This window comes from Pyrus communis, chromosome 16 (genome assembly GCF_041283825.1).
Source record: "Pyrus communis isolate YQ-2024b chromosome 16, ASM4128382v1, whole genome shotgun sequence".
Lineage (NCBI taxonomy): Eukaryota > Viridiplantae > Streptophyta > Magnoliopsida > Rosales > Rosaceae > Pyrus > Pyrus communis.
In genome coordinates, this window is record NC_142580.1 from 17,070,285 (window position 1) to 17,094,653 (window position 24,369).

General features: G+C 35.3%; 1 protein-coding gene across 2 annotated transcripts; it reads right to left on the reverse strand.

Annotated features, from left to right (window-relative positions):
- Positions 1-1,785: 1,785 nt before the first annotated feature.
- On the reverse strand, positions 1,786-13,014 carry LOC137731061 (cycloartenol synthase 2). 2 transcript variants are annotated; one of them, XM_088687854.1, is made up of 19 exons: positions 12,890-13,014; positions 12,424-12,632; positions 10,153-10,338; positions 9,854-9,943; positions 9,503-9,697; positions 9,285-9,369; positions 8,597-8,763; positions 7,914-8,102; positions 7,182-7,295; positions 6,629-6,751; positions 6,406-6,528; positions 6,234-6,332; positions 5,050-5,106; positions 4,456-4,502; positions 4,209-4,352; positions 3,900-4,077; positions 3,138-3,218; positions 2,497-2,580; positions 1,786-2,134 (listed from the first exon to the last, which is right to left on the reverse strand). In XM_088687854.1, the coding sequence occupies exons 2-19, from the start codon at positions 12,619-12,621 to the stop codon at positions 2,021-2,023; spliced, it is 2,274 nt and encodes a 757-aa protein (XP_088543980.1). In that variant the 5' UTR covers positions 12,622-12,632; positions 12,890-13,014; the 3' UTR covers positions 1,786-2,020. The 2 variants fall into 2 exon arrangements, with proteins under 2 accessions (XP_088543980.1, XP_068326233.2); XM_068470132.2 differs by having other exon boundaries at positions 12,779-12,988.
- Positions 13,015-24,369: the final 11,355 nt, after the last annotated feature.

A 24,369-nucleotide genomic window follows, 5' to 3' on the forward strand; every position in this document is an offset into this window, starting at 1 on the left:
CTACAAACATATCAGCATGAAGGTTACACATCAGCAAGGCAGTTACTTTGTTGAGATTGTAGGAAGGCTATTAGTTTGTTGGGGTTTGTAAGGATATAAGGAAGTTAGTTGGTTAGTAGCTTATGAGTGAAGCAAAGAATACTTGTATAAATAACAAACACCTCTCTCTCTCTGTGTATTTCATTCATTGTTCAAGGAATACAATCTTTAGTCATTCATTGTTTTTTGTTTTGCTTCTTTTGCCATGTCTTCAGTCAAGAAATGGCATAATATATCTTCAGCCATGTGCTCCTATGAAAAAATATATCATAGATAAGCATATATGTCTTCAAATATGAACATGTTATGATGCTGCACTTACTGATGTTGCATCGGCAATGCTGCATATGAATAACATGCTTTCAGCCTATTGATGATGCATATGAAAACCAAAGAGTTGCAATATTGCCCAAAACAACAGTGAAAAAAAGAACATATATATTGTTCACTGGATTTGCTTTTTAATTGATCATATATATTGTTCACTAGATTACCTTTTCCACTAGGAAGTAATTTAGCTTTGTAAAAAGCTGTAGGCAGATATTAACTTAATTGCATCATGTTTGCTCCACTAACAATATGTTTCTTTGTTTTACATATGTAATATTATGGCTTCTTTGATAGATTATATGATCATCTCACGTAATTGAAATGATCATGACGAGGAAGAAGAAAAAAAATATAGTGTAGAAAATATATCATAGATAAGCAGCAGCAAGAAGAAGAAAAAAAAAAAAAATGTTCCGTCCCGTCCCAAGCATTGTACCAAACAACAGACGAAACAGGGGTAAGTTAGTCATTTTAATGTTTTGGTTTAGTTCCGTCTTGCGCTTACCAAACGCAAAACGGAACAACTCTCCCGTTCTGTCCTGCGCATACCAAACGTCACATGGAACCACTATTCCGTCCCGTCCTATCCCGTCCCATCCCATCCCGTCTACGTACCAAACGGCCCCTAATTGCACTAGGGAAATATTCTTTATGGTGCCTTCAAGTAATGGTAATGTTCATCACTATATTTATTATTGTTGGATAAGTTTAACTTTTGAAATCTGTGTAGTAGATAAACACAAATCTTAAAATTTAAACTTATCTAATAGTAATAAGTAGGATGGTGAACATTATCACCGCTTAAAGGTGATAAGCAAAAATGCACTCTTGCGATACATGTGATCCAATATTCTAGTCGGTAAGATTTCCACATACATCTTGGATTCAAAACTCCCTCGTAACTCGCCAGCCACATAGCTTTCCCACCCCTTCTTAAATTCTAGATGGGGCCCACATCTCAAACAAAACAAAACAAAAATACAAATGTTCAATAACCATACCTTGGAAATGCGACCGATGAGAATTTTCTGCATGAAAAATGGTTTTATTATGCAATTTATGCAATTTATGTATCCCAATACATTATGTGTTTTTATTATGCAAAACACTTTGTATTTTATTATGCAATTTATGTATCCCAATACATTATGTGTTTTTTTTAAGTATAAATAGACACTTATGTATATAATATATAATAAATTTACTTAAATCCGTCTAGTCCACCTAGACCCTTGCCTAGCCGCATAGGCACTAGGCCCCAACCAACCATCCGACTAGCGGTTAACATCTTTTAGAACCTTACAGGCTTGGACAGGGGAAAGTCCCTGAGCAAAGTGACCCGGAAAATTACCATACAAGATACTACTATGTTAAATATGCAGATAGGTTCTCCACAGAGGTTTGGATAGAGGAAAGTTGTCCTTGAATTGTTCTAAATTTTATTTTTCTTCACTTTTTAGTTTTCTGTTCCGGTCTACCCTTTGAAGGGAGCAAAATAAATGTCAACACCTGCTGCCAACAGTCTTTCTTCGGAATTATACTGAACGGGTCGATCCTCCAGCTCGTTACTTCGCGATTCTTAGTTGACAAAAACAGTAACTGATTTGAAATATATTGGTACAATGTCACACAAATTAGTGGCAGAGTGAGCTCACGAAGCCTGCAAGACACGACAGCGGTATTCACCCAATGCCCAGATGGGGAAGATATTCCGGTATGCAGCATACGTGATCATACAGTTCCGGTTGAAGACACCCATGATTTCCTGCAAAAGAAAATATTGAAGGAACAAAAAAGTTAAAACGTATTTGCCAGCGTTGCTTCATTTCCGTAAAAGAGTTACTAATGTCCTAAGGTTTAAGTTGCATTGCACATCTCTGGCTTGACATGGTTTAATCTTAGACTGCACAAACACTTGTCCGATACGCTAATCCTTCACTAAAGAGTTAAGCTATCTTATTAATTTCATTTGTTCATATCCTAACAAGTGAAAATCTTGTTTTTCGAGGAAGTATTCACTAGAAATCCAAAAGACAAGAAAATGCAAATTAGAAGTGGCTTTAGAGCACTTGTTCTGAGGTTATGCATCTTAAATAGTATATAGTATTGGAACAAACAATGACGTACCTCTTGAGGAAAATCTCCATTCTCCATTTGAGAATTTATCAAAAATCTAGCTGCACGGTGCAACGGTGTTGGGTCTCTCTCAGCCTGCTCCAATGAGTAAGACACCACAATAAGAAAAGTGCAACCATTATGAATAACACCAAGGAAAGCAGTGAAAGCCCAATCAGCAGGGAGTAAGTTTTATGGAGTTGACCGTTGGCAGTTTTAGAATTGTTTAGTTGGAGAAAAATGTTAAAATTGTTATTGAAAAATGCAGAGGATTTCTATGGATATGGCCAGATTTTGTGTTCTATGGTATTCAGTGTCTAATGAATTGACTCGTTTAGACACACTTATTTTCTTAACACGGGATTAAAGCATGGATGTATTGGACTCAAATAGTTAGAACTCGGAACTAAGGGGGCTTATGTGGTCTGATGAAGTGCTGGTAGTACACTCTGAGTTTCAACAGTAGAGGCTTTGTTTGTGTGTTTGATGCATTTCTGGTCCATTTTAGTGGTGTCGATGTTGGTAAATTCTGACGAAATTATTTGTTCTCATCCAAAAGAATAGACACCTTAAACCAAAGGTTGCAACACCAGAATAAGTTGAAAACAACCTACCAATGTACATGAAAGTATTTGGTAAAACTATATGCATACCTGACCAGCATCAATAAGAGCCAACATGGCCCATCCAGTATTGACTACATGAGACCTATCACCCTCAAGATTTGTGTACACCTGTAGAGGAAAAGCAATAAAAACATTAGATGACAAGAATCACATAAAACATACCAAAATTATACCGACAACCAATTTAATATTGCCACCTCATACAAGACGCATCCCATTACTATCAAAGTTACAATCTCTTCGAGAGTCTCTTTGTTGACAAATGAACGTGTTATCACAAACATTATGAATACATTGTAAAAAGATATGCTTTTTTTTTTGGGTAATCAAACTATATGCACTTTCAAAAACAAATGTTAGAAATATTCAAACCTTGCTAACCTGTTCTCTTTTAAATTAATGATAAAAGTTTTACCAAAAGAACAGGCAAAGGACCCAACACGCTGATTCAGTTTTCATGGCTACAAAACCACAAATTGATGAGAAGGAAAATAAAAGCTTCATTTAGATTCAGGATTTTAATACACAGAGACACTACAAACATATGTATTGTTATATGCTTTTATCAGAAACAACTAGCAAATCAGACAGTATTTGGCCTTAAACCCTAGCAAACAAGCACACCAAACAGAATAATTCCTAACACTGATTAATTAAAAAATAATCAATTTAAAGGGATTAGGAGCTAAAATGAGGCATCCAACAGAGCTTGTAATTCAGGATTGATGAACTTAATAATTTATAGAAAATATTTGAAAAATAAGAATGATGTAAAATCAATGAACTTACCTTGTTTTGACATGATAGATAACTCTCTGACCAGCCACCAGAAGCAAGTTGTTTTGATAGCAGAAAATCACAAGCTTTCCGGATGCTGGAACTATTGTTGTAATTTTTTCCAGCAGCCACCAACCCTTTTACGCCAAACCATGTACCATAAGTGAAGCAAACCCCCCAAGAACCATACCTGTTCAGCAATTTTGGAAATAACATAAAAAGCATGCACATTGATTGATTGAACAAGATCTTGGAACTACTAGATCAGAGAATAAGAAAGCAGCTAAACAGAGCTTATAGAGATAGAGACATGGGGCTAACCATGAACCATCAGATGCTTGTATCTTTTCAATAAACTCAACAGCTCTTTTGATACAGCTTTCTATTTCTTCTCGCCGATGACTAGGATATAATTTCTTAAATGATACCAGAGCTTGAATAGAAGCTGAGGTACATTCAACATACCTACAGAGACATGCCATAATTACTTAATTGTTAAACTAAGTAAACTGGAAAAAAACAAAAAAGAAGATATAAACGGATGCAGTTCAAGGTGCTGGTATCTTACGGATAATCAATTACAATGTCACCAAAGGTTTCAGCAGGGTTGATCAACTGGGAAAAGAAAAGATACAGTGGATTAGGTTAGTTCTCCATTATCTCAGGGGGTAATGGTGAAAAGCAAAGGCTTCAACTTAAACCATTTTATGAGTCATGACTCATGACATACAACAATGACTTTTTCCAAGTTTCAAGTAATATTTAACAGAGAACAAATTATAATTTTTCCTAAAAGAAAATGTTAGAGAGCATAAACCACATCGATGGTAAATTTTTCTTGTACATTTTCCGTTGTTCATGGAGTGATGTTCACTAGTTTATAAACAACAGAACCTGTGTAAGGGGTTTGATAATATGCAATCACAAAACGAAGAAAAACATGTTTTCCCTATCTTTCCAGATTATGTTAAGATGGAAATGAGCACAAAATACAAATGTGCATGTTCCTTTTCAGTCGCTATACAGATTCTAACACTTATTGAGGGAGGAGTTATTATGGCAGTCATATTACTGAACACATGCCACACAAATTTGAGCAGAACCCACCAAAATAAAATGATGAAAAGTGAAAGATAATTGGGAGTCATTAAAATGAGACTACCTCCAACCAACTGTATGATCTTGTGAGCTCATATGTTGCAAAGCCACCATCACCATTCTGCAATCACATTATAATAAATAGCTATCAGCGATTAAAAACTTTCAGATCATAAATCAGTTATTACAGAAAAAAAAGCAATGATGATTGTTCATAGGGAATATGCATATGGGGAAAGCACAGAAAAAAGCAACGATAAGTATTCGTGGAAAATCTATGTATCCGGAGAAGTGAGCTTCATGATCAATTAGCACAGTTCACATTTTGATGTAATAATAGGTCAAAATAGAGAAGGCATTGTCACACACATAAATGTTCTCCTGGTCACTAGGTGACCAAGAAATGCATGGTCACTCACCCATGAATTCGATATCATGGGAGGAGAATAAATGGATGTACTTTTAATGTTTTAATCTCAACTTTTGGTATCAAATCCAAGGGTGGGTGACCATGAATTCTTGGCCACCAGGTGACCAAGAGAATGGAACTCGCATAGCTCATTGCAACTCACCCTCCACATCGGAATTTTAAGGGTAACCAGATTCATTTGTGGTTTCATCCTTCACTCTCTAGAATTTTGTAATTAAGAGTTGGAAAAATTCAGGTAAGGTTCTAGGTAGGTGCAAGTTAGGATACTGATTTTAAATAGGTACTACAAAATCCTGCTGCTTCTGCTGCTGTGGATGCTGATGATGATTATCTTGACATTATTGATAAATTTATGAGGTATAGAATCTAGAGATGGACAAATCTAGCATTGAAACGGGAGTGGAGCCTCAGATAGAAAGCTTAATGAATTGAGAATAGATATCTTGTATTATAAGTTAACCTTAGTGGAGGACTGATGTAAGTTACCCTTCTTTTATCGTTGTTAATGTTTATGATCTTCAAGAAAGGAATTTATTATAAAAGCGAAATGGAAATACAACTGCAATAGCCAAAAATTCTAGAAAATCTTAACAAAATTGATTATTGTGAAGTTTGAAAACGTTCTTGTTCAAGAATTGTAATCATCTTATACATAATAGAACTTTATAACAGAGTCATACTGGTATGCAAGCTGCATATGTCCCACTTCTAAAGTCATCATTGAGTGCATTAATAAGTAGCTTTAGAGATGCCATGGGTGGTAGAAAATTACTACACTTATCTACTTCAGAGTTCAGACTATCATGGCCTGAGCTAACCTGTAATGAGAGTATGACATTGACAGCATCATAAAGCCGCTTTGTATCTAGTGGTTCACCAACAATTTCTGATGGAATTTTGGACAATGATAGAACAGCCTGAAAAAGAAAGACTTTGAAATAGTGAACAACGAGTAAGCAGATACAGTGTGTTCAACTGACCAACACTCACTTTCAATCCTTCAGCAGTGCAGTCTGAGATGGGCCATCCATGATCACCAGTTGAGAAAGGCCAAGCACCCTTTGAAATGTGGCGATACCAATAGTCAAGATCACCGGGACAATCTTCTAAAACCTTGAGAGAAAATAAAACAGTCAATCATGGATATGGCGGGCCCATTAAAGTGTAACAGTATTAAGGAGCAAACATGAACTTGGATGCACAAGGTCACCACCTGTGAATCTTTTATGTATTGATGTCCCTTTCTTAGAATTGAACCAAATTCTTCTATAAGGTTGGTTGCGATAATTGCTTGAACAGAAAAAGAAGTGTCCCACGCCTGGCTTCCATTATACCCCTGCAGTAAATTCTCAGGTTACTCGGCAGAAAACTCATCAAAAAATGCTGTTTCAATAATTGCTGTAAAAAAAAGTCAGCATAACTGAGTTTATTAAAAATTTCAGACTTTTTGTCTAGGTAAGAAGGAACTCAATGCAATATCTGGATAATGAATAAATCACATTTTGAGGCTATTAAAACTTCAAAAAGATGCTCAACTTCCTGGCAATTGTATTGTATATGATCATCATGCGTATTTTTGTAGAAAAAAAAAAATATTTAACATTATCACATTATTGATGACTACTGAATACAATTAGAAAGATCAATTATGTAGCAAGTTTATGATAAGCATCCTAAACAGCTGTAAAGTGTCAATGGATGGGTACGTTCCAGAAGTATGGAAGAATAGTTAAAAATAGTTGAAGGTAAGATGGTAGTATACAGACCTGCATTTTCATGCCATCTTCAGCAATCCATAGGTAATCATAGATTCTTGGAATATGTAACTTGAAAGCCTCTGAATTCGGATCTTCTGCCCAACAGCAAAGCATATTTAAAACCTGCAATCCACAACAACCTCAAACTCTAATTGACATATAGTAATATGCAAAAGGATTGGAAGGAACTTGAACTTCAATAAAAAAACCAAAATGACAAACTAATGAACAGTTAAAACAGTCATCCGGACAAAGGACCAGATTTATTAAAGATCAGTAAAGCATTTAAGAACCTAACTAATAAACCATTCTCGACTTAAAAAATTTAATAACAGCATTATCATCATAACCAACACCAAGTTTGGCAGGCCGAAGAGTGTGAGGGAAAAAGGGGATGGAAAGATAGGTGAAGAAAAAGGACAATTCGGTGGAGGAAGAGCCTCCAGACCCACCAAAACCATACAAAATAAACTGAAACCAAATAAAGGACTAAATGTAATCTTTTATATTAAACTATTCTTCCTCTCCCCTTCCTTTCAACCCAACAAGAGGAGGAAATATTTAAATCCATCTCTCTTTCTATCATCATCCCATGTCTACTATCCTTTTCCTCCTTTCTTACTCTCCATCACCTCTTCCAAATGTAGTATAAGTGGCAGCACTAAAACATTATGTTTGGTCCCCTTAACAGACAAAGTTTAAAAACAAGTCTGTACAGCACCAAACCACTGGGATATGTACCTTATTCACAGGTCCAATGCAAATATAACGAGTATTCTCATCTTCATAATGTATGTGCTCAATTGCAGTGCGAAGAGCCTTTTCTCTCAACTTCTTCCCAGGCCAACGCAGCAAGATTGGCTCAACAGCCACATGAAGAGAGGACCAAAGTATATCCTGTACGAGGGGGTGTGGGTAGTACAAATCTTCCTGCAAAAATCAAAGAAATTAAGTTTCTAGTAAGCAAAAATGAGATCAATGAGAATGGATACACGAATAATTGACCATATTCCAACTGATGGAACAAAATAAATATTGCAATCTGCTGACTATATCCACAAGGTATTTAGATGCATTCCTTTATTTTTGTAATAAGAAATAAATGAATTTTCTTGTGAGAAAAATTAGGATCAATGTCAAAGTACAGACAGACAGTTCCGTATACCAATTGATATAACAATATAAACATGCAATCTGCAACTGCTGACTGCAATCCACTAAGATGTTTGGAACACATTAACTGAACTTTGCTCTTGAATGGATCATTGTTTTAATAGAAACACAGTGATACATAGTAATAGGTAGAAATATGAAAAGAATATACACAACTATGGTAAAGCTATCAAGGAAGTAGATATTAGCAGTCAAATTTGTTACACATAAGATTTTAGCACTGATTTGATGACATAATTAGTTTGACCAACCTTTGCACACTGGTTGCGTGCCTCATTCCAATCTATTTCATGGTAGGGGACATTAAAAAGTTCTTTCCTCAAAGACAAAACTGTTGGTGTGATTGGGCCGACAAACCTCTTCCCATAAAGGTAAGACATTGGCAGATAGACCATCCGGCAGTGACACCACATCCTTCCTGCAGAGTAATGTGCAAACCATTTCTCTGTTATGGTATTTACTAAGACGGTCAAAACAATTATTCATGCATGCCGCAAGAAATCTTTATTTGAAATTTTACAGCTGGAACTTCAATTTGATTAAACAATAACCACACTAGTCGAGAATGGTAGCATTTGAAATCTCAATAGTAGGACAAAGAACGCAATATTTAAACTAAACTTTGAGAAGTGAAGAAGGCCCAGCAGAACCAGAGGTTGATCACTTCAAAATTGATGCCGATGAAAAAAAAAAAGGCTCAGAGTTAAGCATAAACTGTATGCTATTGAACTAATATGACCACCTAAGCTGTGTTGATTGCCTTAATTGATAGTGCATCACAAGTTATGAGGTCATGTCTCCATCAGCCACGTTAGAGAAATTGCAGAAAATGCTTGTTTCCCCCTCTTGTAAGAAGCAATCACTTATTCTTCACAAACACAGACACATATACATACAGCAAAAACACTCATCCGCGTAGAATGAATAAAAGGCAAGAACCTGGATGGATAGGGAGCATGTATGGAAGAAGCCATATCTCAGGGGGCAGGGGATTGTTGCCAGACCATTCAAATGCTCCAAGTACCTATTACCATCCACCAAAGCTACAATGATTAAATATTGCACTAGATTGGGTACATATAGAATTCTTTCCAGCACACACTAGTAAAAGACGCGAAGGTCCGTTGTTCCAACAAGATGAAGGTTAAGTTCTGAACTGATAACCACATTTTCCCCCATGACGTAATTGCAGTAGCACCACCATGGTCCAGAATCCATCTACGCCCACTCTCCATGGCTCCTTGTCCATCTTTAGCTCCTTCACCAAGCAACCTTAAAGTAACATAAGTCAAGACACTACCAAACATAGTACTCGGGCCCTCAATGTGCAATCCCCACCCACCATCTTTGTTCTGCAATTAAACGTCTCTAAATTAACAATTTTTGGTCCCACGTGCAGAAACTCTACAATACGAGATTTCTGATAAACAACCAAAAGTTTAGCAAATCATAAGGTACCAGTGAAAAGGTGCATGTGCCCCAAATTTAAAATCTAAACTGATCCTTGCCTGATGATTGTAAAGGTATCGACAGATCTCCTTCTTATGCTCATCTGATAAAACTGCATTTAATGCCCCAGTGATAGACAAAGTAATCACCTGATCATTTGATGGGAAAAAAAATGTCAGGAATGACAATGATTACATTTATCGTGAAAGAAAAAATAAAAAATTTTAGTGGCCTCCAGTGTACTTTTATGTTCCTGAAGGCTAAGAAATTGATCTAAAATACAACCCACTCCATTTTGGGATGATCTGGAATATTTTCTGCAACAGAAGATTTTGCCACTAGCAGCATCAGCACTTACCAGGCCAGGAAGTAGAAACATAGGACCTCCATAGTCCCCGGGCCAATGTCCATCATGGGCTTGAAGTGTTGAATGGTAACTTATACCCCTTCTTAATGTATTTGTCACTGCCTCTTCAGTCACATCTGCAGTGTCTTTTACTTTGACCTGGGGTAAAACAGCACGGCCTGGGTTCTCCTTGGAAAACTATATTTTTGTGAGGAAAGATAAATGGTTATAATGAGTGATGGCAATTAGACATTATATAAAAATAACTTTATATACAAATGTTTGAGCATTAACAATCTCATTCACCATTCCCCTCAGAGCAGAGCAAAATAAAAAATGAATCTGTCATATGAATAGTCTCCCATGAAGCTCTCTCAATATGTTTTTTTCTCAAGAAAAGATGATATAAATCTCTGATGATTTACACAAAAAAGTAAACAAGGAGGCAGCTTTATTTTCTGGATGAGTTAAGCAGTTGTAAAATCTTGACCACTATTCTAAATACGGAAGGATAGGAAATTTAGATTTTATCTTATATAGGAGACGTTTAAATCTATTTTATATTAGAAAACTTTAAAGCATAATTAATTTTGCAATAATATTGGACAAGAGGTCAAAGGGAAACCTGTTTAGAGGAGTCTTCTGTTGTTCAAACTTAATAACTCTTTCGATGTAACCCACAAAAGATAAATTTCTTTAAACCAACACTAAAATGTTCTTTCTGGAAATGCAAAGGTATTCACTAACCTTAGAACTCAAGTCACAACAATACCACCTATAGCAGTATATTGTACAGAAAGAACCAGTTTATGTTTAATTATTCCACCTATTTAATGGAAAGCACCATGCTTCTAATAAGTTATCTTAGAGCTCAGGCAATGTTTTTAGATAACCAGAAGTACTTTTGGTAACGTTTGGCAAAACATATTAAAACTGATTTCTGGAAAAACACCCAACATGTGCTTCTTCAGGAAGCACCTCCAAGTTATTTTCAAGGAAAAATGATTTGTTGTGTTTCTAACAAAAGCACTTCAGCAAAAGTGCTTATGAAAGGGGCCATTACACAATATGCCCTTCGCATTTAAAAATAAAAAAGATGAAAGGTATAAGGTATAAGGTGTACAAGATTTATCATTGACTACAAGTAGATAATTTTTTGCAGGGTGCTTACTGCTATTTAGTTCAATTTAGTGATTCAAACTTTACGTTATAACCAGTTTCAGAATGGATAAAAAGTGGTAGTTTTAGAGTTGACCACATCTAGTTACACACTGGCTTGCACTTGTTCCTGTTGGTAGAATTTGAATTTCAGAAAAGCCTAGCTCAAAGTACTTCAGAAGTTTTTTCAAATGAAATTACAAACAAAATGGGACTAATTTGACGTGGTGGCTTGATACTAATAAATAGTTGCTAAAGGAGTCAGCTGCATCCTAACAGCATAACAATTACGACGTTAACAGTAGAGAGCAGGTTGAAAACCATCTATAAAAAGCGGAAATCAACGATTAAACTAACATTATCATAATTGTTTATGCACAATTTTGCTATTGTTGACTCTTAAGACTTTGTGACTTTTTCTGAAGCAATTAGATTGTCAAAGATTAATAATAAGGAAAACTAATGAAAAGGGCTTGAAAACTTTGAGTTTTAATGATAAGGGCAAAATAAAAGGTAAAGTGAATAGTACCAGGATTGACTTTTTAATGTAAAAATATAGTTTTTCGTTAAAGTGAATAGTACCGTGAGCTTTTCATTAAAACTCCCTTAATAATAGACAAATATCCACTCACCACTCAGTTTACAAAACTCATCCAAGACAGACAACCACTTTAGGAACTCTTCTGGAAGACTCAAAGTCTCAAGAGTGTTCGCCGCAACCACGAGACTAACATCTCCTATCACCTATCACATCAAAACAAAAGTACCGTGACGCAAACAAACCCACAACCAATTAGCTTTCCAACCACACCAACTTCAAAAAAACACTCAAGAATTTCCCTTTCTCCACCACAATCTCACAATTCAGTCCACCACGCAATCCATTATTAACTAATTACTCAATCAAACCAAGTTCTTTTTTCTTGTCAACTTCAACTCTAACTCCCTAACATATAATATCACAACAAACAATATAAAATCCATACATCCACAATCAAGCCTTCAAGAAACAACTATATTTGCGAAAAATCGAAGCAACCACTCTCGAAAAAAGCAGCAGAGCTTTCGTTTTCATCAAACCAACAACGCAATCAATCGGAGAAAACAAACAGAGCAAAGAATTACCTGAATACGCATGAGCAAATCGGAGCTGTGCTTCTTAGCGAACCGATTGTTGTGGTAGTTCTCGCGAGCTCTCTCAATCTCGAGGAGCTCTTCAGGGGTACCGAGCTTGGGATCGAACTCCCAGACTTGCCTGCCCACATGGTTGTTGAGTGTGCGCAGCCATGGACTCCCTCCCTCCGCAATCTTGAGCTTCCACATTTTCCTGTTTTCTGTTTGGTTCCCGAAAAAAAAAAAAAAAAAAAAAAAACCCAAATGCCCGAAACAGCAAAAACTTAGAGAAATTAGGCAAAATTTCGGAAAGTCGTTTGCTTTTTTGGGATATTTGAGATCCGTAAAGCAAATGCTTAAGCTTTACCAGATTGCGATTTTCTCAGTGAAATGTAGAGAAAAGTTACAGAGCTCGTCCAATTCAATTAACACATACAAACAAACCTCTCTCTCCCCCCCCCCCCCCCCCCCTACTTACTTAGTGGACGTTTGGAAGAAGGAAGTTGAAGGAGTCATGTGGCAATTTGGATTCACAATTCCAGAGTGGGAGACAGTGTGTGACAGACAAATACACCGTGATTATTTTTGGCTGCATTTCAAAACAATATAAAATCATGATAAATTAGAAGCCACCAGAGATAAAAAATTTCAAAAATTGACGACTTCTTAATAAACAATTTAAGATGAATTTTACAAAAAAAAAAAATCAATTTAAGATAAATGGTTATGGATAAACTCAATAAATAATTAGGATTAATGGTTATGGAGAATCCTTCCAGAATGTGATGTAGGTGGGTTTAGGAGGAGATAAATGTTGTGATTTTTTGTGTTAATGATACAATCTTATGCAGAGAAGATGTTTATTTATACGAATGTTTTGAAATGATTTTTACAATTTTTTTTAATTGCTTACTCATTTTCTTTGTTTTTCGTTATTAAATTGAATAAACCAAATAAAAATAACGGTCATTATTAGATAAGAGTGTGTGAGGCATAATAAAAATGTGTGTATATCATTTTTTATGATTGTATATTGACACAAGATAAGACGACACGATGACAATGTACATGTGTCATTTAAGTTATAGAGTTTGTTATCCATACATTCTTTTTACTTTTTAGAGGGTTTAGGTACATACCCTCTTAATTTAAGGTCGTCGGATCGACTGAATTAAAAAAAATCAAAAATTAAAAATTAACAAAAAGTGTATAATAAATAAAAAAGAATACATTGATAGCACACCCCTACATTCTTATAATGACCAGCACTTAATACTACGATTATTCCTCAATTATGAGTCAAAAGTTTTTAAATTCAAATTTTAAAAATAATAAGTTTATAACCAATTTATTTCATCATCTTTTACTTTAAATATATTACTTTAAAGGGTTCTTGCTCAAGATCCTCAAAGGATCATGAAAGTTGACACGTGAAATTTAGGAACAGAGAGTGTGACAATGTTGACTGTTCCCACTGTCATTGCCTCGTGGGGGTTTTGAGGTGCGGATCCTTTTCTAAGAATCCTAAGAATCTTATAGTCGTGATTGTTTATCATACATCATGTAATCAATTTTCATTAGGTATTATTTATATTTAATTTTAAATTTTAAATTTTAAAATAATTTTAATTGCACAATACAAAATAAATGATCACAATTACAAGATCTCTAGAAGTTTTCCTTTTTGAGGGACTCTATTGATATTGAGGGAATGTTTGAATAGTATTGGATCATGATACAAATGGATCTCCAAGTGTCATGCCACGTGAAACACAAGAAGTTGGTTTGCACGAGACAAAACTTGGTATTTAGAGTTATTAAGCCACCAGTTCTTTTTGGTGAGGATCCTGAAAATTCATAAATTATGTACGTTCATCGTATATTGTGCGATCAATTTTTATTAAATACTGTTTGTATTTAATTTAAAAAAATATTTAAATTATTTAAAATGATTTTTGACCGCACGATGTACGATGAACGAATATAATTTACGGATCTCCGGAATCCTCACAAAGAGAATCCGATAAGGATTTGGATCTGTTTTTGAGAGCACACCACACCAGAATCCATGGAAAAGAAAGTATAAATGGAAGTTGAAAATGATGATAAACTTGAGGTCTCTCTGTAAAATTAATTTGTAATATGAGAAGTAATCTAATTGTTTATAAATACATGCACAATTTCTTCTTATTTCGCTGTGTGATTCATATTCTTGACATAAGGATACATATCCTCACCAAGAATCGTATAAAGTTAGGTTTTTTTTATTAGCACCCCACATAGTGTTGAACACACCCCACATTAAAATTTTAATATTAAATGATTTATATATCTAATATGTAATGACAAGTTCGACCTTATGGGGTTTACAAAAAAAAAAAAAAAAAAAAAATCTAAATTCACCTCAAATCAGTCTTAACGTGTATATCCCAAAATTATTTATCGTCTTCAAGACTTCGAGCTTGTTTGAATGTGTGTTTTAAAATGACTTAAAGCACTTTTGGTGAAAATATTTTTGGAAACAATCCTTAATAAAAATGTTAGTAAATCCTAGAAAAGCACTTAAAGTGCTTCCTAGAATAAGCACATAACTAGTGCTTTTGGAACCCAAAAACATTTTCTCTAAAAGCACTTTCAGTCATTTTAAAATCATATCCAAACGAGTCCTTCAACTTTTTTTCTCAAAAGCACTTTCACCTTCCTTTGTAGAACACATCCACTGATGACTGATTAGGACCATTGTTGACCTTTATCGTCAAACGTCGCTCAACTGGTTGTTGGCAAATAGAGCAACGATTTGTTTGGAATCTCAAAAGCTTGTCACACACATGCATTGCAGCAAGAAAAGAAGTCCAACTAAAAATCAGTCAAGCGAAAATCCACCATAAATTACACTCAGGTTGATTCAAGTAGATTAGCTTTGCGAATATAGGATAGATATCGAAGTCATGGGTGGGATGGGATGCCTCAACCTTCACAGCTATAAGACAGATATCCAAGTCAGCTACTTTCAGTAACTTTGTATCCTCAAACATTGAGAAGTTAATCCTAGTTTCGAGGGACTGCCTGAACTTCTGGCCCAGACTGTGTTCAAAATATACAGTCACAGGTGGACGAAGGTTGAAATGTATTGTCATTTCTGGAATTCACCTAGGGGCTGCCTGAACTTATGGCTTAAACCGTGTTCAAAATGTATTGTCATAGGTGGATGAAAGTTCAAATGAATTGTCATTTTTTAGACACACACCTTCACTGATCAATGTTCACTGGTTGGAAAAAAGTTGAGCAAATCCTTCATGACGTGAATGATTTTGTATCAAACGGCATAAGAAGAAAGAAACCATTATGAAGAGAGTGGAGTGCATGTAAAAAATGTGGGGTGTATGTAAAAAATGTGGAGTGTATGTAGAAAATGTAAATGTATATTGGGAGTGTGGGGTGTGAGGGTATTATGGAAAAGTACATGGGGTGCAATAATGTAAATTTTAATTAAAAAAACATATGTGAGGTGTGTTAAGTATGTAAGGTATATTCAACAATATGTGGGATGTTAATATAACAAGCCTAAAGTTATCAATCATAAAGTGATGTTATCACGTAGGGATAACATGGATGTAGTTAGCAGAGATGTATATGGTACATGGGTAAATTGTTTATGGGGTTACATCATGTCAAAGCTGGTCTTCCACCCTCTTGACCACATATTTTATATGAATGACAATTGAACCAATGATGTCGAGCCATAAATAATCTTTAAAATTCTAGAGCTGCAATGTGTACTTTTTTCCTGAAGAAGATAAGAATGCTCTTATTAAATTGGTAAGGTACTCATTTAAGTTCAATTTCCCTAAAGACATGAGCAGCTTACTACGACATCATCAAACTCTTTTGCCCATGGCCAAGACAAAGGTCAAAGGCATTAAAGATAGGGTTAGTTACCAATTCCTATGTTTAATACTCTCATAATTGAAGATTAATTTAAATAGAGAAGGAATCTCAATTATAAACAATCAAGATACTTGCCAGATAATTCCAAGATATTATCTCATAATTAATATATTTAAGATTAATCTTTCCTCATTCATTACACGGATAACTCACCTTGGCCAATTGGATGCATCCATGTGTAAGGCAAAACCCTAACCCTATGGCTAGACCTGGCTCTATAAATATCCCATCTCCACCAATTTCTGGTAAGTTTTTGCTACGCACTTAAGCCTTCAACTATCTTTTTAGAGAAACTGACTTAGGCATCGGAGATCTATTGGCTAACCCCCTCCAACTTGTGGGCGCATGAAGCTTTGTCCTTGATCAAAGGTGTTTATTTGTTTTATAGGTACAATTTTGTCAAGACTAAAGACGATGAAATTTTGCTACCATAAATTGGTGTTTTCATTGAGAGCTTGATTTAATATGCTCGAAAAGGCTCTCACATTCATTCTTTGAGATTTTCTATTATGTTGAATTTCCCTTAGACTCCTAGTTATTGAATTTTTCTTGGAAAAGCTCCTTGATCAATCTCTGGGAAAAGGATACAATGGTAGTAAATTCAGAAACCACGACAAATAGAACAACCTTCCTCAAAGTAGGGTTGGGTTTGGTTCAAATCGGTTCGATTCGGTTATTTTTTTTTTCGGTTCGGTTTCGGTTTTTTTTTTTTTTTTTTTTTTTTCAAAAAAAGAAAAAAATTGAAATCTAAAATTTTATCATCTCCAATACAATCATAACATAAGCACATTTAACGCTTGACGAGAGATGAAAATGCGGAAAATGAAACTGAATGTATGATGATGTAGAGAAAGAACCATTGCAAATGCATCATGGCTATATGAAAAGTTTAAATTGGATCCTTTCAGAAGGTAGACATCTCCCAAAGCTCATACTGAATCGTATAATATCAGTAACGCACTACCAAATAATTGACATGGTAGGTAGAATCTACTCCCAGAAATAATGCTACAGAAAAATGATTCATTCAAATGAATACACATGCATGTCAGAGAAAGTATGGTAGAGGATCTCATCTCCTTATTATGTGCTTAAGAAAAATAATGCTCTAGATCTATGGTTCTATACACAATTAAGAGAAATAATACAACTTGTGTTACAATTTAAATAGATAATTAAATTAAATAAAAAATAGAAAATTTAATTTAATTAATTCAGTTCGGTTCGGTTTCTAGACCACTGAAACCAAAACTGAACCAAAAGAATTCGGTTCAGTTCGGTTTTTTCAATTCGGTTCGGCTTTTTCGTTCGATTCGGTTTTTTCGGTTTCGGTTCGGTTTGGTTTTCTGTTTTCGGTTTTTTGAACCCACCCCTACCTCAAAGGATACAGATCAGAGGATGGAGACCAAGACGTGGCCTGCACTGACACTTTTCGAGGCTTAACACAACGGCAGAAGGAGCCCCACCGTCGGGGAGCACCATCACTGCCCACTGCAACCCAGCACGACAATGACCATTGCAGCAACATCCCAAGCTGAGGCTTAGGTGCATCATAGGCAGGAGGCCCAGGCGGAAGCAACCCATATTGCAACTATAATCCATGACGACAGGCCTGGACAACAACATCAAGCCTTGATGCCCAAGAGGCCAAGACCGAGCACAACGCGCAGTAGAAGCACCACTAAATCTCCCTATACTTTTCTCTAAGAATACTGAAAATGAAATCACAAGCAAAACCCAAAAAACGTATTAAGCTTACCCAACAAATCTCTCTTCCAAACACTTCATTGTTTTCTTCTAGTTATCAAGATAGAGATTTCGAAGAACCGGAAATTTGTCACACCTGTGTAGTAGATTAAAACACCATTTTTTGTAGCTTAAATCAAAGGTATCTTCATAAAAGTTGTTCGTTAACTCCTAAACTACAACATATCCAAAATAGGGGGTTTATAGGAGCAGTACAACCTCAGAAACCCACGTGTGATTGTTCATCACTTGTCTGAATAGGCCTGTTGTAAGCTTCAAAAATCCTTCAGAGAAGTTGTTCCTTATCTTTTCTCCCATAATATATCATAATACTAGAAAGATCCAACGGTCCATGTAGGAGTTTTGAGACCCCTCTTGTCCACATTGGACAACAATGGCTTTTCACTAGTCTTTATATAGGCTTATTCCTTCTTCTTAGTAATTAGAACTTGGACCATTTGGAATGAGGTTTGAGGTTTGGGCCACTAATTGTGTGGATTAGGCTTGATGATTATACTATAACATTAATGTAAATTAATATTAATTAATCAAGACAAAGGCCTTGGGCCTTGGGCCACTTGAGGCCAAGGAATTAAAATTAATCTGATAAATTAGTTTTAATTTCGAATTAAGTTTTTAATTAAAAACGTTTTTATTAATAGACACTACTCTTTGGAAAGAGTTGCATAGCTTCAGATATATCCAAAAGGTGTTTGAAGAAGTATGAAAAAGCCTATATAACTGCAGTCCTCAATTCCATCAAAAATCATCTTTTTCTTCCTCCTTGTCTTCCGTACAAAATTTCCAGAGAGTAAACGCACAAAGCAATTCGCTAGAGTTCTATAATCCAGTGCGAGTTGTAGAATTTGGTAGTTGTATCTTGGTCGAGCAGACGTTGTAGAACCACAAGCACATGAGTGGGACGGAAATACTGTTCAAATAACATAGTGTTTGCGCTAGCCTCTACCTTCAATTCATTCAAGTTAGTATCATTTTCATTTTTTGTTACTATAACATAATTGCATTCTGTATTACAAGTATTTTTGAATAATAAAGTATAAGTATTTCAGTTTTGTATTTATGTTATTTTATTGTTTCTAAATTGTTCTCCAACAGTCCATTCATTCTAGGATATGAAAATACTATCACAATCATGAAAATCTGCAAAAAAATCCTACAGTCATTTGGAGCTTCAAAACTCTAACTTCCTGTGCTAAAAAAACACTTCCTTCATAAAATTTGTTCCTTATCATCTCTTCTATATCATATCCACAAATCATGACAATCCAATGTACATGCTGACCTGTACGTTGGTTAGAGCAGTTGATGTAAGATTGAGCTAGCCTTTTCGGCCAACCTCTTTGTTTGATCAACATCTCCAGTTAAAGAGAAGGAGTTTAAGAAAGGAATAAAAGGAGAGAGAGAGAGAGAGAGAAAGAGAGAGAGAGAGAGAGAGAGAGGTGAAGAGAGAAACATGAGTGTTGTTTTGTATTTTGGTAGATGTGAGAAGAAAAGAAAGAAAGAGAGTGGCATGTGAAGGGTGAATGAAAAAGAAAAAGAATTCAAAAGAATTGAAAGAAAAGAAAAGACGTTTGGGAAGGTTTGGTGGGAGTTGAAAAGAAAGAGAGGAGTGGTGAAAGGGAGTCAGTTTCGGAGAAAAAGAAAAGTGAGTTGGTGTGAGTAAAAGAAATTTTATCCACGCTAAAGAATAAAGAAAAAAAATTAATAAAAGAAAACATATAAGAAAGAGTTAAATTTACCTAAAGAAAAAATCAGCTGAAGGAGGACAACTTGATGGTAAGATAATCTTTTACCTACTCAGCCTTAGTTCTTGATCATCTCATTTTATTTGACATGAATGGCACTTTATGTGTTTGGATTGCTAAGTGAAATTATTGTTTTACACACTACATTTCGAAGATTATACCATGAGAATATTGGCTTTGATATGTTGCCTTACATATGCATAAGCATTGGTGCAAAGCAAGACAAAGAGTTGAGTTGTATTGACTATTGAGTTGTGTAAAGTGTTTGAATTGTGAAGATATTCAAAGGATGGAGAATGCCTTGAATATATAATAATGAAATTTTGTATATGTCAAGTATTGGGGGAAGGGTTAGGGCTTCAGTATACAAATTGGGCATTAGGGAAAGTGCCTACATAAATAAGTGAAAATTAAGAATTTAATTATAAAAATTGAGCTTTAGAGATGAATGGGTGTTAACTCATATTCTATTGTATTCAAAGCCAAGTGGCATAAGAATGCTATGGGATGTGTAGGCTTGTGTGCCTTAAGGTATGTGTTAACGAGATTAGAAAGGAGTGAGTTCATTCATGCATCTCATTTGCACATATTTATATATTTGCATGAATTACTCGTTTCAATTATTATTTTGTTAGTAATTTCGGTTGTGAATTAATTTGTGCACTAATAGTATTATGATGCGTATTTGATACATTTTATGTAGTAAACTGAAGCATTTATTATGTAAAAGTTGTTAACCATGTGTAATCGTTACAAATAGTAAATCCGGTGGTATCAGAGCTCAGCGACTAAATACCCTAGAATAGTACCTGTGGTGGTTATATTTGTCGAATAGTCTTGGATTTAGAATTCCATTGTTATGAATTTCAGATATTTATGTTCTTATTCAAAATTGGGATTTGATTTTCTTGACTAGATGGGTAGTTTCTTTATGAACTAGAATGTGAGTATAGACTTTTACTATTAAATTACAAGAATTCCAAGTCACTGGGGGCCCGTTTGTTTGATAGGATTAAGGAGGACTGGACTGGACTGGACTATAGTCCCTTGTTTGGTCTGCTGCAGGATTTGGTTTAATGAGATTAGGTGGGATTCGCTCGGATTAAACACCTCCTTACGAGGTCTCGTAAGCCCAGAGAAAATCGCGAGGGTGACTTCCTGCTCGTCATCCTTGCCCTCGCTCGTCGTCGTCTTCCCTCATCGTCGTCTTGCCCTCGCTCATCGTCGTCTTCCTCACCCTCATCTCTGCGTCTTCCTCACCCTCATCTCTACGTCTTCCCTCATCTGCATCTGCTAGCCCTCATCTGCTCCGAGTTGTCTGGTAAACTTCGAATCTTCGATTTATTTCGTCATTTGTTTTGCAGATCGTGATATTACTGAGCTTTATTTGATTTTGTTGTTTTGGGTTTGAGAAATTTTGAATCCTAGACCTCTGCACTTGAACAAATTAGGGTTTTGATTTTTAGGTCAAATTGAGATTGATTAGAGCATCTGAACTTCACTAAAATTCACTATCAATCTGCAACCTTGGTAGAAGTAGCCTGCTTAGCATGTTGGGTATGTTGATTATGATGTTGTTAGGATTCGGAAGTACATTGGCTTTTTTGTTTTGGTAGTTATAATGCTTTGATTTGTTCGCTTTAATTTTGGATTTCCATATGAATGTTCATCTGTTGAATGCAAATTATGTTACTTTTGGTAAATGGTTATCGGCTTAAGAAATCATATGTGGGTTTTATTTGGATTAAATCCTATTTTAGGAGTTTGCTGCTGCAAAAGCAGATGTAAGTGAGATGAAACATGAAACTGGGTTTGGCAGTTGAGAATTGAGCTGAGAAAATGGGGTAGTGTTTCACTTTATCATCCTTTTGTGTTCAATCTGATGTTGTTAGGATTCGGAAGTACATTGGCTTTTGTGTTTTGGTAGTTATAATGCTTTGATTTGTTCGCTTTAATTTTGGATTTCCATATGAATGTTCATCTGTTGAATGCAAATTATGTTACTTTTGGTAAATGGTTATCGGCTTAAGAAATCAAAGTGGCTTAAGGATCAACTTTGTTGCTATAAAATTGCTTTTGCTAGGTAACTCGTGTATACAACTTACAAGTACTCCTATATTAATTTGTTTAGTGAATATGATAAATTGTTGTATGAGTAAATCGACCAATCATCTAGTAAAACTGTACAAGTTAGCAACTTTCTAAAAACAATCATTTTTCAATAGACGTGAAAGGGGTCCTTGTGTTCAATCTTCCATAATTTGGATTTCGCAGACTCATTGGATTCTTGATAAGAGCTCTGCATTTCTTGATAAGAGCTCTGGATTTCACAGACTCTGGATTTCGCAGACTCATCTGAATGAATTACACATAGATACAATAAGCTTTATATAGCTCTCACGAGCTTTCTTATGTCTTAAGCTATAGCTAACAGTCTTAACAGACTCTAACAACTACTAATATGTTTTATTTGGATTAAATCCTATTTTAGGAGTTTGCTGCTGCAAAAGCAGATGTAAGTGAGATGAAACATGAAACTGGGTTTGGCAGTTGAGAGTTGAGCTGAGAAAATGGGGTAGTGTTTCACTTTATCATCCTTTTGTGTTCAATCTGTTATTGAATTTTCATAACCATGGTCGGAGTATATAAAAGCTTTTGTAGGTCGAGGAAATGAACCTTCACTTTTTTTAATCGAAGATTTAGAATCTGCTATATTTTTTAGTTACTGATCCTTCCTCAAGTCTTCATCAATATAAACCTTATAAAAGCTGCAGAACTAAGCGTTATACACGAGAGAAGATGTAATGTAATACCTTGAAAATGTACATAGACTGAATGACAATGGGCCTTCTGTAACCCTGTGGCTCAAATAGGAATAAGCTATACACTCTCCTATGGTTGGAGCTCAGATTGCTTCAATATTTTTATTTCTAATTCTGGACAGGTCCTCTCGATAAAGAATTTGGTCCATTTTAAACTAGGGATGAAGATTCAAACTGAAGACATTTTCCAAATATCAGTAAAGGAAGTTGCACAACTAGACTAAGAGAAACATCTCTTCCAACAATGCATAAATCATAGCCACTGATAGATTCAGAAATGTTCAAAATATCAGATACATTTCCTCATAGGTGAAAACAAATGGACAAAGATACAGCTCCTGACCACAAATTTTAGTTCAACCTGGTTTGGACATCACCTTGCAACGTTACCTGAACATGAGTTTTCAATGACATGCTGTTCTCAAAATCTTAACTTACTCCGATGTGAAAGAAAGAATGTGTGCAAGTACTGATATTGTACGAATCATGGATGAATATGTAATATAAAATCGATAATAGCAATGTAATTCTCATTTATAAAAAACAGAAAAACAGAAAATCAAAGCTCAGTTTCTGAATAAAGACGACAAAATTGCCAAAACACCAATCACAACTATGATATTTAGAAAATAGTTAGACTGCAGAGGCTTATCTGGGCTTCCACCGATAGCTTGATATTCTGCTCGAATCTTCTGCTTCATATTATCTGACAGCTCTCATTCAGATTTGTTTGACATGTTTTGTTTGAACCTCTCATTCAGATTTTTCGTACATATTTTTTAAAACCCTCTTCTCTACACCCCGAGTTGTATTTTAAACTAAAACACTGCACGATTGATTAGTTCAAGTGCAACTTGTCATTTCCCTACCTATTTTTCCATGATTTCTGTTTTTCTAGGTATAAGTATACCTAGAAATTTTGTACTTGTTTCAGTTTGCTTTTGATATTTGCGGTAATGTTGTTTTATCAGCTGATATAGCATAGCTGGATTATATTATTTGGTTTGTTCTTTATGCCAGATGGAAAGCGTGCAGTAGCATAATGTCCTTAATATTTTTTTCCTTTTTTTTTTTTTTGTTTGGATAGATATGGATCGAAGGAAGCTTTTATTGATCTTATTGTTAGAGATGTCTCATTTAGAGACGATTTGCATTTGTACGATTCTTGTGTTGCTGATGCTAAGGGCAAAACAGAGACATGTTGAACGACGCACCTTGACTAACCGTTCACTTGTTAGACGAGAGATTAGTTTGTGTTATCTGAATGGTATAATAGGGAATACTGATGTTGAATGTGTCAACGAATTGAGAATGGATAGAAGGACTTTTGGCATATTATGTGACTTACTTCGTCAAGATGGGAGGGTAAAAACGGATGGTTTGGTCTCTGTAGAGGAGCAGGTGTGTATGACTTTAAAATACTAGCACATCATACTAAGAATCGTAGTGTTGGTGGTAGATTTTATAGGTCGGGAGAGACTATAAGTAGGTGTTTCAATAGTGTATTGCAAGGAATTTTGCGATTACAAGGTATCCTACTAAAAGTCCCTCAACCTGTGCCTATTGATTCTACAGATCCTAGGTGGCGATGTTTTAAGGTATGTTGATAATTATTTTCATTTTCCCTAAGCTTTAACTCTTCATTCCCTTTGTATAAATTAACAAAAGCTTATTTT

Coding starts and splice junctions, on each gene's coding strand:
- LOC137731061 (XM_088687854.1), bottom strand. CDS start 12,621: ATGTGGAAGCTCAAGATTGCGGAGGGAGGGAGTCCATGGCTGCGCACA. Junction 4,078..4,208: donor CAAGCATCTGATGGTTCATG/GTTAGCCCCATG, acceptor ATTGCTGAACAG/GTATGGTTCTTGGGGGGTTT. Junction 3,219..3,899: donor ATCTATCATGTCAAAACAAG/GTAAGTTCATTG, acceptor TTTCCTCTACAG/GTGTACACAAATCTTGAGGG.